General features: G+C 47.2%; 1 protein-coding gene across 3 annotated transcripts in view; it reads left to right on the top strand.

The window, feature by feature from the left end:
* The window catches only part of KCNQ3 (potassium voltage-gated channel subfamily Q member 3), a 225,297-nt gene extending 209,415 nt beyond the window's left edge, over positions 1-15,882 (top strand). The window contains exons 10-16 of one of the 3 annotated variants that reach the window (XM_033126087.1): positions 6,096-6,298; positions 7,057-7,159; positions 9,108-9,239; positions 11,671-11,769; positions 13,269-13,353; positions 14,592-14,722; positions 14,911-15,413. In XM_033126087.1, the coding sequence (XP_032981978.1) occupies positions 6,096-6,298; positions 7,057-7,159; positions 9,108-9,239; positions 11,671-11,769; positions 13,269-13,353; positions 14,592-14,722; positions 14,911-15,265 (1,108 nt within the window). In that variant the 3' untranslated portion in view covers positions 15,266-15,413. Of the gene's footprint in view, positions 1-6,095; positions 6,299-7,056; positions 7,160-9,107; positions 9,240-11,670; positions 11,770-13,268; positions 13,354-14,591; positions 14,723-14,910 lie in introns of all 3 variants that reach the window. The other 2 variants (XM_033126088.1, XM_033126086.1) reach the window with 2 other exon arrangements.
* Positions 15,883-18,448: the final 2,566 nt, after the last annotated feature.

Below are 18,448 nucleotides of genomic sequence, written 5' to 3'. Positions count from 1 at the left end.
CACCCCCCGCCCCGCAACCAAGAAAATGAGCCAGTAGCTGTTGCACACGTACCATAGGCCAGTCAGACAATTCGCCTCCTCGCTTGGGGAGAAGCCAGTAAGGGCTCGAGGTTTCTTCTTAATGCTTCTAAGAGGGTGGAAGTTCCGTTTTTATGACTTTGCAAAACTGTGAAAAAGGCTGTTCCTTCTCCCTTCGTGTAGCCTCCTCTCTAGCTAAGAGCACGTCATTCCTTAGCAAACAGAATGCATTGCAGACTCTGACCCGTTTCCATCACCCATTCATCCACCTATTGGGTTTTCCTCTCCCCTATTGGGTTTCCTCCCTTCTAACTACTCTGTAATGTCACAGCCCCATTGACAGGTCCTCCCCACAAACCCCATCTCATTCTGTGTCTGGATGGGGGCGGCGGGGTGGAGGGAGGGAAGCAGGAGTTGGATTCGAAAGTACCAGCCCGAGGTCTCTCTTTGGACTTTGTTCCTAGGAGCACTTCCATGAGTTTTTAATGTGCAAAAGTGGACCTGGAGCTGAATTTGAGAGTAGGGACAAAAGAGACTTTAACAGAACTGGGAGTGAGAAAAGTTTAGATTGGGGCAGGAAAGAACTCGACCCTTGGAGGGAGTGCCTGAGGAAGAATCCAGCAGGATGGCGTAGCCACTGAGAAACCCCAACGGTGGGGAGATCTAAATTTACTTTTCTTAATTTAGTTTTTAAATTTTGGAGGGTGGGGAGAACATTTACATCTTCTGCCTGGAGCGTTCTCACTCCTTTTCTTAGAATTCTGACTTCTTCTCACCCTTCGGGCCTCAACGTCCCCATCTGGGCTTTTGGAATCGGCTGCCTCATTGGTCTTCTCATCCACCCCAGAGGCCTTCCCTGGACACACTCCCGATGCTGACCTGTCTCCATTACTGCACTTCCTTTGCTTTCTGCTCAGATAGCTAGAGTTACATGCATCTGTGTGCTTACAATGTGCCTTTTGGACTTTGTCATAGCCTCAGTGGAGGCTGAAAATCGCGTCTGTTTAGTCACCGCTGTACTCGTATACTCAGCAAGTGTCCAGGAGCCCAGCATGTATAAGGTGTTGAAGACATTCTTGTTTAATACGTAGATAATATTAGCTCTATTTTACAGGTGAAAAAACGGAACCAGAAAGCGTTAATGACTGACTTACCCACGTTGAAATATTAACTACAAAGCAGGGATTGGAACCCAGTTCTCTTACTCCAAAGCCCACACTCTTCCCACTGTACAGCACTCCCTTCGCTGAGGTTGGGTGCATGTTAGTAATCAGAAGATCACATCGTGTACCCCTGCGTTTTTTCACTCAGTATCATAGTGATGCTTTCAGTGCTTACTGTGTGCAAGGCACTGTGTTAGATGCCGGATAATTGAACACAGCCCAGTTTCTGGACCAACAGATTACTTTTTAGTTTTTCAATCTCAGCTCTATTGTCACTTTGGGTAGCATAATTCTTTGTTGTGGGGAGCTGCCCTGTGTGCACTGTAGGATGTTTATCAGCATCCTGGCATCTATCCACTGGATGCCATTAGCACTCCCCAAGTCATGTCAATCAACTGTGGTTCCAGACATTGCCAGATGTCCCCTGGGTTAGGGGTCAGAATGATTCCCGGCTAGTGAGAGAGTCCCTAATAAGTCAAATGTTTCGTTATGGTGGCTAAGTGCCATGGCTGAGAAAAGCCTAAACAAAGCACAGTGAACAGATATCTAATTGGACCAAGAGTGGAAGTGAGCCTGGGGGCTAATGCTTGGACCAAGTTTCAGACAATTAAGTCAGAGTCATTTAGATAAAAAAAGGGATGCAGGTTTTCCCAGGTACAGGCGACAGAATGTGTAAAGGCTGGTGGGTGTGAATGTTGGGGAATTGCACGGAGTTTAATATGGCTGCAGTTCCTTGAGGCAGAAGCCCAGGGCAAGGTCTGCTTCCGCCAGGAAAAATCACTCTTGATTTTACTTTCCCGTCCCCAGTCCATCTATTTCTAGTTTTTCCGATTCATGTTTGAAAATTATCTGCACTTAAACATTCAGGGACCCCAGCTTTCCAAGGAAGTGTGATATCAACTGCAAGTAGCGTTTATCTCGTTAGATCTACAGCCCCTGCAAGCACAAGGCCTGAATGACGCACTAGAAATCCATACAGAGAAGAGCAGAGATGGGTTTTGGGTTTCAGGGGTGCACTTGGCCTTGCGTTTGATTATCCTTTGGGGTCTTGGCTTTCAGGCAATACAATTAAGAAATAAGCTGATCACCCACTTTACTGGAGGAAGAATTCCATAAGCCTCTTAGGTGCAATGGCTTTGAGGAATTCAGAGCTGAGGCTTCTGACTTGCATCCGGCCCATCTAGGTTCCTAATGCTGGCAGAATCCATCTCTTAGAAACCATCCTCTGTGACCAAAGGGGTATTAAGTGAACATAGCCAAAGCCATGCAGACTGTTAGCGGTTGAAACGCACCATTTCCATGCCAAACAAGCAAAGCCTAAATCCAGCACACAGAGAATCCTGAGAGTCCTCTCATTATCTTTCTAATAGTCAGCAGTTACGCTGAGATTTCAAGTCAGGACAAAGCGGCTGCCATTACTTTTGCTTAGTTGATCTGGAATTGAGCTCCCTGTCTGCTTATCTCCTGCCAAGGTCAAGTTCAGGGACAATGGGGAGTGTTCGAGACTAGCATTCAGAAGTACTGTAAAATAATATAATATCGAATGTCAACTGTAACTGAAAACAATTTTAATTATACTGTAAAATAATACACAAATCCCAAGAACTCATTTCAGTTCATCTGGGGGAAAAAAAAAAAAGTTTCCTGTGGCCCAGGAAATTTTATCCATGCTTTTCGCACATCATTAGCGTTCTCGTGCTTCTGTGGGAAGAGGCTCATTTACCGAGGTAATGGTGACAGTCAGCGTTTATCGAAGGCTTCCCTCTCACAGACAGCGGCCGTGCATCCCTCCACTGACCCCTTCGACAACCGTGTGTCACGAGGGCCGGTTGTCATCCCTGTGCGAGAGACGAAGCTGGGGGCCAGAGAGAATGAGTCCCGTGTCCTCAGGCACATCTTTCTCAGGACGTTTCCCCCCAGGCGGGGGGTACCCCCAAATCCATGACTTATGCCGCTACCATGAACGGGGGAGGTGCAGAGCAGCGTGTGTGTTAGGCTCAGAGACAAACAGGCAGGGTAGTTGCTTCGCTAGGACTGCACGATCCAGTGGGGTGGGCAGGCATGGAAACGCATGGTCTCCACGCAGTGTGATAGACACTGTGACAGAAAACCGCAGGTGTGTCTGGGGCAGAGGGGGCGTTTTAAAGGGTAGATGGGAATGAGGTCAGCTGAGAAGGCAGGAAAAGGCATGGCCAGATGGAGGACTGGGCATGCAGGAGACGTGGGGATAGACAGGGGGTTTGGTATGGAGAGAAGGACAGATCCGCGAGATGGGCTAAGACGAAGGGCCCTGAGAAGTCTGGCCTAAAGTCCCCCTTTTATGTAGCTCCAAGGGAGGAAAGTCTTCTGTGTGTGTTCAGTCGGTTTCCTGCCCTGTCCAATATTTTTAGCCCTTCCTGCCTTGTCTAGTATTTTTAGCCTGTGGACCCTGATAGATTCTCTGTCCTATTAGTCATTTATCTCATACTGGTGAGGAAAGCAGTTCTGAAACTTGTGACTTCAGGTCAGGGAAAATGGAGCGATGTAAGTACTGGAGTTTCTCTGAATTTACCCTGGGCAGCTTATTAATGTAGCGGTTCTGGGTGAGAGAGAACAGTCCGGAGGAGTCAGGAAGGACGATTGTTCGGCCATATGTTCACTCCTTTATTTGTTAATCAGAGATGCCTTAGTGTCTTCTCATTGCCAGGCTGAAGGCAAGAAATGTGACCGATATTATAGAGGGTAATGCTCCCCAAATCTCCAGGAAGCAGGTGGTGTTAGACTCACTGAACCCAGAAAGACCTGCTGCTCAGAGGGCATAGGGCACCTGCTCAACTTGTGGGGCGGAGGGTCCCAGCCCCTTCTTGGCTGGGGGGATGTTCCAGCCTCCACCACCCGTGACCCCCTCACGACACCACACCATGCCACACCGCAGACGTCAGCTGCTTTAGGCGCCAAGCGCATGGCTGTCATAACCAGACATGCTCTTTAGAAAGTCTAAATTATCTCAGTTCACTGCAGAGCTGATCGGAAAACCCATAAACGTTCGCTCAAGCATTTATTCCACCAGTACATGGTGCACCTACTGAGTGTCAAGCCCTGTGTGGGACGATGGAGAGAAAGCCACTGATATGAGTGTATTGTACAGAGGGTGTCCCCAAAAAATGTATGCACATATTAAGAAAGGGAAGAAAACCTGTATTAAAATGGTAATACTCAATATAGCCCGATCACAAAAGATGAATACACATCATGTGTATACATTTTTTTGGCACCCCCGGTACGTTGCAAAAACATGCAATGTGGCTTCTTTCTATACCACACAAAAAGGACTTCGTGCCTCATGTCCCACTAGGGTGAGGGGTGGAAGCTGAGAACTAGAGGGAAGAGATTGATATTTATGGAGCGCCTGCTGTGTGCCAGCTCTATGCCAACTCCTTGACCAACACCATCTCCTAGCAATCAGACGACGCGGGAGTGCTTCTCCCTGTTTTAAAGATGCAGTAACTGAGGCTCAGAAAGGTCACAGATGGTGACGGGTACAGCTGGACTTCAGGTGCAGTTGCAGCTGGTTTTTGCCTCAGGGTGACTTTATGTTGGACCTAGTAACTGTTTTTGGTGCCAAGAACACTTTTGGTGGTCTGATGAAGTTCGGGGACCCTTTCTCAGAATAACAATTTTAAAGCCACGAATAGAATGCATCCAATTACAGAAGAAACTATTACAGTTGACCCTTGAACAACACCGGGGTTAGGGCCACCCCAGGGCGCTCAAACATCCCCATGTAACTTTTGACCTCCCCCAAATTTACCTTCAGTCATCCCTCAGTATCTGTGGGGGATTAGTTTTAGGACTTCCTTGGATACCAAAATCCACGGATACTCAAAATGGCAAAGATCAGTGCAACTGCACCACAAATGCAAAATATTTTTTTTGATCAAAATGGCAAAGATCGGTGCACCCCCACCACAAATGCAAAATATTTTTTTGATCCATAGCTGGTTGAATCTGGGGGTGCAAAACTCGGGGAAACAGAGAGCTAACTGCATATTTATTGAAAAAACAATCCGTCTATTAGTAGACCTCACAGTTGAAAACCTGTGCCAACACTGCATTGAAACATAGTCGTCAGAACATTTAAGCATATGAGAGGCAGTCATGTGTGTGCTTCTCTGTGACGAATCTAATGACGAGACCTCATGGCGGGTTGAACACCACCTTAACTTTGAAGCAGTGACCTGCATCACAATACCTGGAGATACTAGCGTGTAAAATAATCTGCGATTTCTGTTGTGGAAAGCCCCGGGTTATGACTCGGGCACTCAGGATATTCCTGGGGTTTATTACCTACATTCTTCATAGAAAGACGTGCTAAGTTTCCGTTAGAGGTTAGTAAATTAAAGGGGTAATGTTTTTCCCAACCAGGCTCATGGACGCCCCCTAAATTCTACCGATTGAGGGGAGGTGTCTGTGGACGCCAGGTTTGGATACCTGCTGTGTGTAACTTATGTCATTCACCTCTGCTCAGGGAACATTTGGTCAGGCTTTTTGGGTGTATAAGTCGCTATCTGGGCATCATGGAGTGGTACAAAGTTACTGATACCAAGGAGATGGCAGTGAGAAGGAACGAAGCTTTGCGCATGCTACTACGCGCTAGGCATTTTACATCCTGTATCTCGTTTAAGCTCCTCTTCAGTGTAAGAGGAAACTGAAGTCCAGAAAAGTTAAGAAATGCCCCCGAGGTGTCATAGCTAGTAAATTGGCGAGCTAGGATCGGAACCAAGCCCCGCCCATCCAAGCGGCTACATCAGACTTAGCATTGAGGGCACGCCTGTCCCATTCACGGAGAATGTGTGAGTCTTTATGGAGAGGGACGGGGAAATACGAAAGCCTGCACTCAAGGAGGAAAATTGTTCACTTTTGCTTATTTTGTAGCCAAAAGCTGGGTCTCTTGGATCGGGTTCGCCTTTCTAATCCTCGTGGTAGCAATACTAAAGGAAAGCTATTTACCCCTCTGAATGTAGATGCCATAGAAGAAAGTCCTTCTAAAGAGCCAAAGCCTGTTGTCTTAAACAATAAAGAGCGTTTTCGCACCGCCTTCCGCATGAAAGCCTACGCTTTCTGGCAGAGTTCTGAAGGTAAGGCCTTTCTTCTCCCTCACCCTGAGTCCCCCCACTTCTGCTTTTGCCAGGCCCTCTTCCTTCCTCTCTTCCCTCCCTTCACAGTCTGCAAAGTAGCCCGTTCCCTACCCTCCCTGAACCAACTTCTCGCTTCATCCTGTCCAGATCCCCTGGTCTGGAGGCTTCTGTGATATGTCCCCACCAAGTTAGCTGTTCTCCTGGGCCATAATCACCACACTGATGTGGGCAGATGCCTCAGAGACCTTTGGGACGTGTCCCCATCCTTCCTAAGGGTGGCCATGATCAGTGTGTTCTCTTGGAGGTCAACTTGAAGGATGGAGAGGGTCCAGGTGCAGAGTGAGCTGGGCACAAGCAGGGCTCAGACAGTGACTCCCTCTCCCCCCGCCAAACCAAGGTCATGAGCATAATGACTGATAGAGCAAGAATCTAAACTCAGGTCTGTCTAACGCCCACATGTGTGCCCTTTGCTGCCTCCAAAGGGCCACTCGGGAGCCCTGGAACTCATGGCGCTTCCCTTCTAGCTTCCTGCCCCGACCAACAGTCCTGAACAGCAGGCACTTCTGGCTCAGACGCCTGGGTAATAGAAGGGGAGTGCTAAGAAAGGCTGGATGACGTCACAACTGGAGGACGCTGCGGGGTTTCTGGAGGTGGAACAGAGTCCCTGGAGGTGGCGCTGGGACGGCTGGGACTGAACGAGGTCCTGAGCCTTTCCAAGGGCTGTGGCTGTGCCACTAACATGGGTGTCTCCCTCCCAGATGCCGGGACAGGCGACCCCATGGCAGAAGACAGGGGCTATGGGAATGACTTCCTCATTGAAGACATGATCCCCACCCTGAAGGCCGCCATCCGAGCCGTCAGGTAAGGCCCACCCCGTACCTGTGGGCTTCCCCAGGCCCCAGCTCAACTCCACAGGACATGCCTGTGAAAAGTGCTCCTGGCTTTGGGAAGGTGGGCAGGAGGCCCCTCGAGGAAGCCCTGAGTCAGATCCAAAGAGTATGTCAGTACTCTGTGTGGGGTGCTGCCTGAAGAAGAATGAGTCCTACAAGTCATCATGGGTGACTCTTGCTTTCCTGTTTATAAAAATGCTCCCACAGGCTCCTGACAGTATTTCCAACTGTCATGCTCTTGCCTGGCTTTGGCCACCATTTCTTCTAAAGGGTAGTGGGACAGGGAATCTATTAACATGAAGTTTTCTTCCTTTATAAGCTCCTTCTCACAGTAGCTTTTCCTCTGCCTTCATACATCTCATTCTTTTTAATTAGCATTTTTAACAAGATAATCAATTATAGGATTTTCTTTTTGTCTATATCAGATGAAATTATAATCTACCCTGGCTAGTTTTATTTTGCTTTAGCATTCTATAAGAACATGAAAATTTGCTGCCACTTCAAACAAACGCTGATTAGAACGTGGACTTAAAAGCACTCCACGATGGTGGCAGTGAATTCCAGAAAATAAGTTGGATTCTCCAAGAACTGGTCATGATGTTTTCAGCAAGGTTCCCAGTCCAAGAGATCAGGGAAGCACAAGACCGTTACAATACGTGGACCTCAGCAAAGCCGTGACCTGGTTTCTCATGGCACCATATGCGCAGTGTGACAGAAATACACCTGGATAAAGCACACCGACCTGCATTCATAACTGGTTGAATGGTCTTACTCAGAGAAAACCCGTGGATGAATCTGTGTCAGCCTGGAAGGAGGTCTCTGCTGGGATGCTCCATTGTCTGGCTCCTGCCCTGTCCATTTTCATTGATGTCTTGGTTGAGGGTGGGACAACTTTTTCCATGAAGAGCCAGATAGTCAATATTGGAGGCTTTGTGCTCCATGGGCCTCTGTTGCAAGTGTTCAACTCTGAGTTTTGTAGTGCCATACACAATACATAAATGAATGGCTGTGGCTGTGTTCTAACCTAAGTTTACTCTCAAAAACAGGCTGTGGGCCAGATCTGCCTTCGAGCCATCGTTTGCTGGCACCTACCTCAGCTGGAGTTATGCAAAGGGCAGGCTTATACAATGACACAAAGTTAGAAAAGGAGGGCAAGTCAATTGGATGGGAGAAGCAATGTGCCAAAATAGTGTTCAGAGGCTGGAGCCATGGGTGATGACAAACAAAATGAACTTTAAAAGTGCTCTGACCTGTGATTAGGGGTTTTAATTAATGCCGTGCTCAGCGGGAGTGGACCTCGGGATGGGGTTTTCAAGGAGCATTAATCATCTGGGGTGACCTTATTGGTTCCCAAGAAGGAAGGTGGAAGTGAGGGTTTGACATCTGTGATTCTGAGTGTCCCACTTTACTAAGAATCTGAGAAAACTCGAGGAACAGAAGTAGTTTCTCATTTCTAGGAGCTCACACGCCAAAGATTTAGAGAGGCTATTCTGGAGTTGCTGTCCTCATCTAGACACAGTACCGGAGAGCCAGAGCGATGTCAGCAGCACACGGACCTGGGGTCTGAGGAAAGTTCTGACTTTATTAACAAATGGGAGAATGTGCTCTACGTTAGCAGATGGTTCATCAAATACTTAGCTCAATGTCTGTAATGAATGTTCAGTGAATGTTAGCTCTTACTGTTACTATGATGTGATTGTTATTCACATGAGGGAAGGGAGGTGGTCGTGAGGGAGAGGTTCTAACCCGCCTATTCTGTGTGTTTCGGAGGGCGAGACCCACCACCCAGAGCTGGGACTTCTCCCCGTCAAGTCCTTTTCTAGTTGGGTTGTTGTCTCCTCTCACCCCTGAGTTTGTTAGTCTTGTATTTTGTCTCCTTCACTCTCTATTCGTGACCCACCAATATTTCTATTTCGCAGAATTCTACAATTCCGTCTCTATAAGAAAAAATTCAAGGAGACTTTGAGGCCTTATGACGTGAAGGATGTGATTGAGCAGTATTCCGCAGGACATCTCGACATGCTTTCCAGGATAAAGTACCTTCAGACGAGGTAAGACACTCACGTCTGGAAGGACTGCGCTCGCCTCACCGCTAAGGAATCAAAGCCTGGTGAACCTTAGCGCTGAGGGTGAAAGGCATTCAGAAATAATCCAAAATGCAGGGGAGACATTTTAAGAACAAAGAACATTCCTCAGACACGATGGATGTCGAGGCCAACTGGCTGCAGACCAGACAGGCTGGGAGAAAGCTCTGTGACATTGGCGTGGCCATGGTCAGCACCCTGATTAGGCCTCATGACAGGCAGGCAGGCAGAAGTCCAATTGGCCGCTGGCTACGAGACTTTGGATATTGCCAACAAAACAGGAGTCATCTGAACTGAGTCCAGCTGGCTAATTCTAAATATAAATTTTTCACTGTGTTAAAAAAAGTTCATTATTATTTATCATAACAAAAATATGGGAGCATCATCAGCGTCCAACTCATAATTGCCACCATTTTTGTTGACCACCTGGGTACTACTCTTCCTATATGGGTCTAATCCCTTATAACCCTGTCAAGGTAGTGTGTTATAGGAGCCATTTTATCAATGAGGAAGCCAAAGTTCAAAGGGCAAAGGACTTACCCCAAATCACCCAGCTAGGAGGTGGCAGAGCTGGACGTCAAACAGGTGCCACTGGTTACAAAGTTCCTATTCTCTCTAATAAGCACACCTCCTCAGTTATAAAATGTGATCAAGAAAAGAATGGTACCTGCTCTCATTAAAAAGTTACGTATCCATCAAACGATATTTAGAAAATGTATATAATAAGATTTAAAAATTGTATGACCTGTGAATACATCCATAATATGATTACTAATAATACTCAGATATATACATGTATATACATACACATATATATAAAATTATAATTATATATATAACATATATATTGTGCCTAGTTCTTGTGATGATATTGACTAATATATATGTACAATATGACCACAGAGACATACGCACGTGTGTGTGCTCAGAAATACCCACAACACACACACTCTCCCATATAGGGGGCCTAGAGAAAAGGAATAGGACTGCCCCCAAACAATTACAGTAGCTATACTGAGATGACGAGTCCATGTGTGACTTTTTATTAAATTTATCGACTCTTTAATGAATTGTAATATCTTTTTAAAAACAAAAACCATTTAGAAAATAAAGGAAAACGTGCTGTCAGGAAGTCATAGAACAAGTGTCAGGAAACCGAAGTCCTGTTTGAAGCTCCTTCTCTGACCTGTGTGAAATTTCACATGGACACGAGTCGTGTCCTCTCTGGACCTCGGTCTCCTCATCGGACTATTTCCCCACTGGGGTGTCCTGCAAAGGGGCTAGGACCACCACACTCCATGAGTTGGAAGTTAACGGTGCTGTTGGGTTAGAGGAATGCTTATTTGTGACCTTGCTTTATCTGTAACTGGAATGTCAACTGTGGCTGCCTAGCACAGGGGCGGGCAGTCAGTCCATGCCCACTGCCTGCCTAACAAAGCATGTGTGGACGAGTTCTGAACCTCGCATGCTGTTATTTATGCAGCTACGGCTGTCTGAGAGACGGAGGGCGCGTGGTGTCTAGGACATCCCCAACTCCAAAATACCGGCCCATCTGAATGTAGAGTGAACCTTTCCACTGCCGTCATTTTTGAGATTTAGCCGGCAAATGTGTTTCCATGAGCCATGGCTGAAGGCTGACGGCCGGGATGACTCATGGCATATCCCCGACTGCGCTCATGTTAGAGTGGGCCAGAGACAAAGGAGGGGCGACCTGGTCCATGATGGTGTCAGTGGAGGAGCAGCCGGCTTTGCCAAAACCGGAGGACCCATGGCTACTTCTGGGAGCCTGGTCTTACCTGGGCCTGTGGTGAGTCCTCAGGCTGCTCCATGCCCCGCCCCTGCCCCAGCCCTGCAGCTCCATGGGGGGACTTTTGTCACCTATTGTGCTCAGAGCTGCAGGGATGGGGAGCTGGGGCCTTACACAGAAAAGGAAGCGGGGTGTGGGCGCTAGTGTCACACCTAACCAGGCCTCCAGTGGCCACAGACGCACAGAGCCTATGGTTTAGCAGGGTTTAACTGCCTAACTAGAGGCTGTGGGGAGGAATAAGAGAGCTGGAAGACCAGCTAGGCTTGCAGCACGTACGACATTTCCTATAAGAAATAAGGAGACTTGACCCTCACCAGGCTCAGTGATCTGATTGCTTCTTTCTCCCCTGGAATGGGGAGATGCCCTCGGTACCACCAGACCAAAGAAAAAAGATACTAATGTATTGAGATTCTAAATTCTCTTTCTCTCTGTCTCTCCCTCCCCCTTTTCCTCCCCATCTCTCTTTTTCCCCTTCTCTTATGTATTCCAAACGCATTCCTGACTAACGAGGGAAGAAAATAAATTGCTTTCCTCTCTGCACATGTAAAGCTCTTTGCGATGTAATCCCCCTCTTTGTGTGTTCTCTTCCAGAATAGACATGATTTTCACCCCTGGACCGCCATCTACTCCAAAACATAAGAAGTCTCAGAAAGGGGCAGCGTTCACCTACCCGTCCCAGCAGTCTCCCAGGTGGGGCCTGTGGACATCAGCTGACAGGCCCGGTTGTGGTTCCGTTATGGTTGGGGGAGGTCGCCAGTCCCCTAGATGAAATGGAGAGAAAGAGTTTGAAGCCTGTTCTGGTTTGTGGCCGTTTGGAGGGTTTCTGTGCAAAAGACTTACTGCCCCTCTACCCAGACCATGTGGGTGACACATTTTTATGGTTATTGAAAAATGAAAATAATGGTTTCCTTTTTATAAAATTAGAGAAGTTTTCTGAGTTGTATTGGGACTGAAAGAATACTTCCGGTCAGCAGGACCCAAGGCCTTTGTGGTCAGCTCTTTTGGCTTTATCCTGCATAGTCATCATGATTGACTGATTCTTCCAGAAAAAAATGGAGAAGGAAATCAGATGTCAGGGCCCCCAAACATGGTAACAGGTAGAGCTCTGTCCCTCAGCGGAGCAGCTCCGCTCGACCTTCCCTCTGCCCCCCAAAATGTTGGGAAATGTTCCTTTTATAGGTCCTGATGAACGAGGAGCAGCCTTTAGCAAGTGCACTGCCTGAATTGATGCTTCTTTATTCCCAAATGCCTTCAAGGCCGACTGTGTAAATGAGTAAAGGAAGTCAGGCACGAGAAATACTATGCACCTTCTAACAATAAGGTTCCTTATTGCAAAGAAAACAAGGGTAGAAGCAAGATGATAAAGGCATATAATCAATCTTCAGCATCGGTCCTGGATTTGGGATAGGGAATGGTGGTCTCTGGGGACCTGGAAGGCACGTGCCCCATCCAAAGGAGGTCTCTTCTGCTGTAGCTGATTTTAGGAATGAAGATCGTGTTTCCAGACAGTCTAATTTTTCAAGAAAAGCTGAAGATCCAGCTTTTAGGTGAAATCCCCATTTTTGAGATGGTGTCATTGTTTTTAAAACCCTGTGCAGGATAAGGAAAACACTGCTGGGCCGGACTGAACACATGGGCCACCAGTGTTTTTGGCCATCTGCTTTGATTCAAGACAGCTCACCCAAAGACAGACCGTGGGACTTAGCAGGAGCCAGGAGGACTTAGCACAGAACATCAAGTACCTAGGAAGTGGTGGACCTTCGTGGTTTGCAGTATTAGCTGGGCTCCCCTGAAAGTGCCTTTCTGCACAGACTGTGACAGTACTGCAACTAACGGGAATTTAGGCAGACGTCACCTGTGAGGATAGCTGCAGGGCCAAGGCCAGCAGGCATCTCCATCCCATTCTCACCAGCCGTACGTCTCGTATCATGTTCTAGATTCAGCATCCGTGTTCCACTATTAACAAAATGGAACAGATGAACTACTGATACCCCCTGTATAGCGTTTCAGAGATGAGGCAGCCTCTTCCCCACCCACGCACCCCCCAATGCACGCTCAACCAGTCGTCTGAGACTGAAGACCGTGTGTGAGCGTGATGGCTCCTGGGACCGTGGCCCGCTGAGCTGCAGTGACTTGGCAAAGCGGAAATAGATAACAACGGTCTTACGGCACTGTTGGCTCTGTCCTAGGAATGAACCATTTGTTGCCAGAGCATCCACCTCAGAAACTGAAGACCAAAGCATGATGGGAAAGTTTGTGAAAGTCGAAAGACAGGTAGGTCTTTCCTTGCCCTCACCCACAAACAAGTATATCGAATTTGTTTTCAAATGTCATGTTTTCTTTCCATAGGGACATATGGAGTGTCTGCCATTCCAGAAAGGAGGTAGAAATTGGATCCCTGATTTAGCACTTCCTGGCAGGGGGATTGCATGCAGGTTAATGCCTCGTCCTCGCCTCAGTGTCCTTGTCTGTAAAATGGGAGATTTTAGTACCTCCTAAGGGAGCTGTGCCAATCAAATGAGTTGATCCATGTAAATGACCTGGCAGAGTAGCTGGCACACAGGAAGCACTGGGAAGATGGTAGCTACTATTTTCACGTGCTTAAGAAATGTTAGTTCCCTTCCCGCCATTTCCTGTGTCCTTAGCCCTCCTTCCGTCCAAGTCCAGGTCAGCGTGTGGCCTGTGTGAAGAGGCCTTCAGGCGAATGGTCGCTCGCCTCTCGTTTCCGTGGTAAAGAAACTTACCCTTTAGCCTAGTTTGCCTAACATCACACTAGATAAATGGCACTGCCAGTTTCCTTTAGGATCGCTATCCATCCTTGTGTTTTATTCATAGCCCAAAATTGGATCTATGCAGGAGAAGCGAGAGAAAATTTGAATGATTATTCTGTTTTGGCATATCAAGAATATCGTTTTTCATTTTTAAATTTTAATTTACGTATTTTTTTTTTTAAATCAGCTGTTCCATTTACCAGCTCTGGGACTTTTGACAAGTTACTGCATCTCTTGGTGCTTCTGTTTCCTCACCTACAGAGTAGAGAATAACGGTGTTCACCTCGTAGGGTCGTTGTGAAAATTAAATGAGTTATATCTTTAAAGTGCATAAAACAGAGTCAGACACTTACTAACTGCTATGTAAGTATTAGTTACCATTGATGCTTGGGTACCATCTCAGCCATTACCTAGTTCTATGCTTTGTGTCTGGAAAAGCGGTTGATACACCTGCCCACGGTACTTCCTGGTAAGTATGACTTGTCAGGGAGAGAACATCACACACGTGTATACCCGCACACTTGTGTATATACACTCACAAGTACTAAGTAAGTTCCCAGTTTAATCTGTAGGACTACATTGCAGCCCAACTCAGTGGAACTCCCACTGCCTCCAAGGCTGCTAGGTAGGGTGTCCCGTTCTGAGAAGCTCGATTCTTGCTAACCACTGCCCTGCATCTTTGGGGCTCCCATCACCACATAGGAGAAACGGACACTAACAGTCCACATGCTTCTGTCTAAGGGGACACATGCAAATCAAGAACTTCCATTCCTTAACCCACAGCCAGCAACGAGGCCACTTCATCCTCCAGAACAAGGAAGGCCACTAGCACTTCTCCTCGGACTGTCTCTCTGCTTCCAGCCTGGGCTCAGGTAGCCTAAGTTGTTTCTAGATTCGCACTAATACACGCACAGGGCTCGAAATTAGGAGGCACAAGATCATTAGCTGTGGTCGTTACGAGGACATGTCAGAGCCCTCTTCCCTTCTGAGAAGTAAACGCTGCCAACAACTACACCACCCCCAGAGAAAGCAGTGATTCCCGCTTCCTTGTGTTTTCCAGGTCCATGACATGGGGAAGAAACTGGACTTCCTCGTGGACATGCACACGCAGCACATGGAACGAATGCGGGTGCACGTCACGGAGTACTTCCCGCCCAAGGGGACCCCCTCCCCAGCCGAGGCAGATGAGAAAGAGAACTTGCAAACCATCGTTTGCAACTATTCTGAGACAGGAGCCCCCAACGCCCCCTACAGCTGCCACCAGGTGCCCGTGGACAAAGTGGGCCCCTATGGGTTCTTCGCCCATGACCCAGCAAACCCGCCCCGAGGGGGACCCAGTTCTGGAAAGGTTCAAGCGACCGTTTTGTCCACGACAGCACCATATATGGAAAGGCCCACGGTCCTGCCTATCTTGACTCTTCTCGACTCCCAAGTGAGCTACCAGTCCCAGGTGGAACTGCACGGGCCCTGCTCAGACTGGACCTCCCCCCGGCAGAGACGAAGCATCACAAGGGACAGCGACACACCCCTGTCCCTCATGTCCGTCAACCACGAGGAGCTGGAACGGTCTCCGAGTGGCTTCAGCATCTCCCAGGACAGAGACGACGTGTTTGGCCCCAACGGGGGCTCCAGCTGGATGAGGGAGAAACGGTATCTCGCCGAGGGTGAGACAGACACAGACACAGACCCCTTCACCCCCAGTGGCTCCATGCCTCTGTCATCCACAGGGGACGGGATTTCTGATTCCATATGGACCCCTTCCACCAAGCCCATGTGAAAGGGGCCACGGGCTGACCCTCCTTGTACTGTAGACAGACTTTGTATAGCTCACTTGCTCTCACGCCCGACACTTAGCGGTGAGATCACCAGTGGCTGCACCCGACGCATGCATGTGTGCAGTGGACCCACACCCAGGCAGGGGCTTGTCATGGCCTTGTGTTCCCCATGTCACCACAACGAAGCCGCTTCCTTTTCAGCATGGTTTGCATGACTTGACACTATATAAATGGTACTGCTAATCGCCTCTAGGATACACATTTACCTGCTCTTCTTACTTTTAATCACGGTTGGACCAGGACAGGGAGAAATTATTGATGAGTTGTGCTCTGTGTCTGTTTGGTCGGTCGCTTTGGGTTTTGGTTCGGTAAGCAGGGAAAGTAGTTTATTTCTCAGATCACCGCTCCTTTATGTAAAACACTCCACTGATGGATTAACTGTTTTCTAAAGCAAGCAAATAATTTTCCCCACAAAAACGCATTGCGTACCTCTGAGGTGGCCTTCTGAGCTAAAATGTCAGGAAAGGAATGAGAGGGTCATCACATCGCCAAAACCAAGAATTTTAAAAATTATTAATTAGAAAAACTGGCAAAACCTTCTAAAAGCTCTTAAAGGGACCCACCCCCCTTAGTCTGCCATTGTCTAGTAGCACGCCTCAGTTTCCTCATCTGGAAAAAATGGTGGTAGTCCCAAGGGTAGCATTTTGGATGAGTTATGAATTGGTGGGGAGAAAACACACACACACACTCTCACACAAGTTAAAGTAGTTCCCAATTGATGTAGCCAAAGACTGTGACGTTTATCAGAAGTAAGGTGTCCCACTGGGGCAGCAGCTAAGGGCAGTGCCTTCAAAATGCAGTTCCAACTGCCATTCCTCCCCCTGATACTTGTACAAAATACCCATCTCAAATAGAAATTAAAGTCAAGAGGGCACAGCAACGATCTGGTCTACATCGTTCTTTGTAAAAATGAGAAACCTTTGGCTCAAGTAAAGAGACATGTCCGGCCGGGGTCCTTCCGTTGTCTCCTGGAGAGCTGGGACTCAAAGCCCAGTCAGCTGACTTGCTTCCTTAGCTGGTCTCCCCTGAGCACACTACTCTGCCCTTTACACGATGGGACCCAGGAAGTGTGCCAAGATAGCGGTACTCTGTTTCGTGTGGAAAGCACTTACCACACAGTTTATCCAGCAGGAGAAGGATGTCTGCTTTCATTGCAAACTATGCTTACTGATGTATTGCGTTTTGGATCTAGGAAAAAATAATAATAATAATACAAGTAAGCTACAACGTGTATTCATATGCAAATGGGCAAAATTTCCAGAACCATCCATTTTCACTCCTTCAGAGTTTTTAAACCACCCGTAACCAATAAGACTAGATGAAGTGTAAGCACACAGCCTGGAGAACACTGCCCAACTGTCTAAGTATTATATATTAAGGACAAGCTTAATAAGCTGTGATCTCATATGGGAAACCGCTACTCTCTGAAACATTTTGGTGTTAAAAGTTTCTGTTAGGTTTGGGTTGAATTAGCTAAGTGACTATTCCACAGTGTTATTGTCACACCTTTTTACACATCTGAGCTCTGGTTGTGAATGGTCGCCATGGTAACCATCAAGGTGATCGAAATGACCTAAACGAATGTCTACTTACAAGTTCTCTCTCACAGTCTTGTCAAGAGCCATCATATCTGTGGCAGACATCTGGTTGATGGTTTCATCGTTACCTAATGCAGTGGTCTTGCATTTAACTATATTGGAGAGTGGAACTACTTCCTCAGAGTTTGGTTCCTTTCAACCTGCATGTCAACACGTACCGTGCAAAAGGCTTAGAGTACAGTGATAATGAATGGTTGGTCCCTGCCTTTAGGAATTTACAACCAAAGTCTGAAGTCCCTGGCCAAGGGCAGGCACTGCAAGAGGTAGAAAGGGAGTTTTAGGTGGAGAGTGTCACAAATGGATGGGTGTTGACCTTCAAGTCTGAGGAGGGAAATCCACAAGAATGGTCACACACATCAGACATAAAGCCCCCTCCCCTATGGTTGGCCGTTTGACCTTCCAGCAGTGAAGAGCAAAAGACATGGATCAGTTGGTCCTTCAATGTCCCAGAAAGTGCCGCTGGAGTTCATGACCTAAGCATCCCTATGCCCCTTGTTTAGGGATTGGTTCTTAATTCTGACATTCCTGGAATCTTTCACCAGAAATGATTAAGCCACCCACCATCTGACATCTTACTCTGTTCTGTTATATGTATATGGATTATTTGAAACAAAAAAGAAGAAGAATGACTCAAACTCTCTGCATATGCATCGATTATTTTTTTAACTTGTTAAAATTCTTACAGAACCTGCTGGTCTCAGCATCTTAATAGAGGTATTTGCCCAGAACTCAGTGTAGTTCTCAGCTGAACAGTGAGCCTTTCATCCTCAGGTTAAAATTAGTCACCACAGATCCAAAGTTAGAGGGCTGCCTTAGGTTCTTTTAATAACCTCCAAAGGGTTGGAGCTTGTGTTCTTTCCCAAACCATAGGAGGGCGGGCTCGTTTCCCTGCTGGATCATAAGCCACGATGGCAGGGACTGTGTTTGTGTTCATTGCCACCGTGTCTCCAATGTGTGGTAAGTTGTCATCATCCGTACAAAGACAAAATCCATTTTTCATGAATGAATAAGTGATAAAACTTAAAATCTATTCTTTTCCATCCAAGAAAAAAGAAACATGGTCTTCTGGAATATTTTGCTTTGATATCCCCCTTTAAAAAAAATACATTCAAAAAATAAAAACATACATTCCAGAAAATCAGACCATAGACAGTATCATCCACAT

The sequence above is a fragment of the Rhinolophus ferrumequinum genome, chromosome 14 (genome assembly GCF_004115265.2).
Source record: "Rhinolophus ferrumequinum isolate MPI-CBG mRhiFer1 chromosome 14, mRhiFer1_v1.p, whole genome shotgun sequence".
Lineage (NCBI taxonomy): Eukaryota > Metazoa > Chordata > Mammalia > Chiroptera > Rhinolophidae > Rhinolophus > Rhinolophus ferrumequinum.
This window is presented reverse-complemented; position numbering and strand designations above follow the sequence as displayed.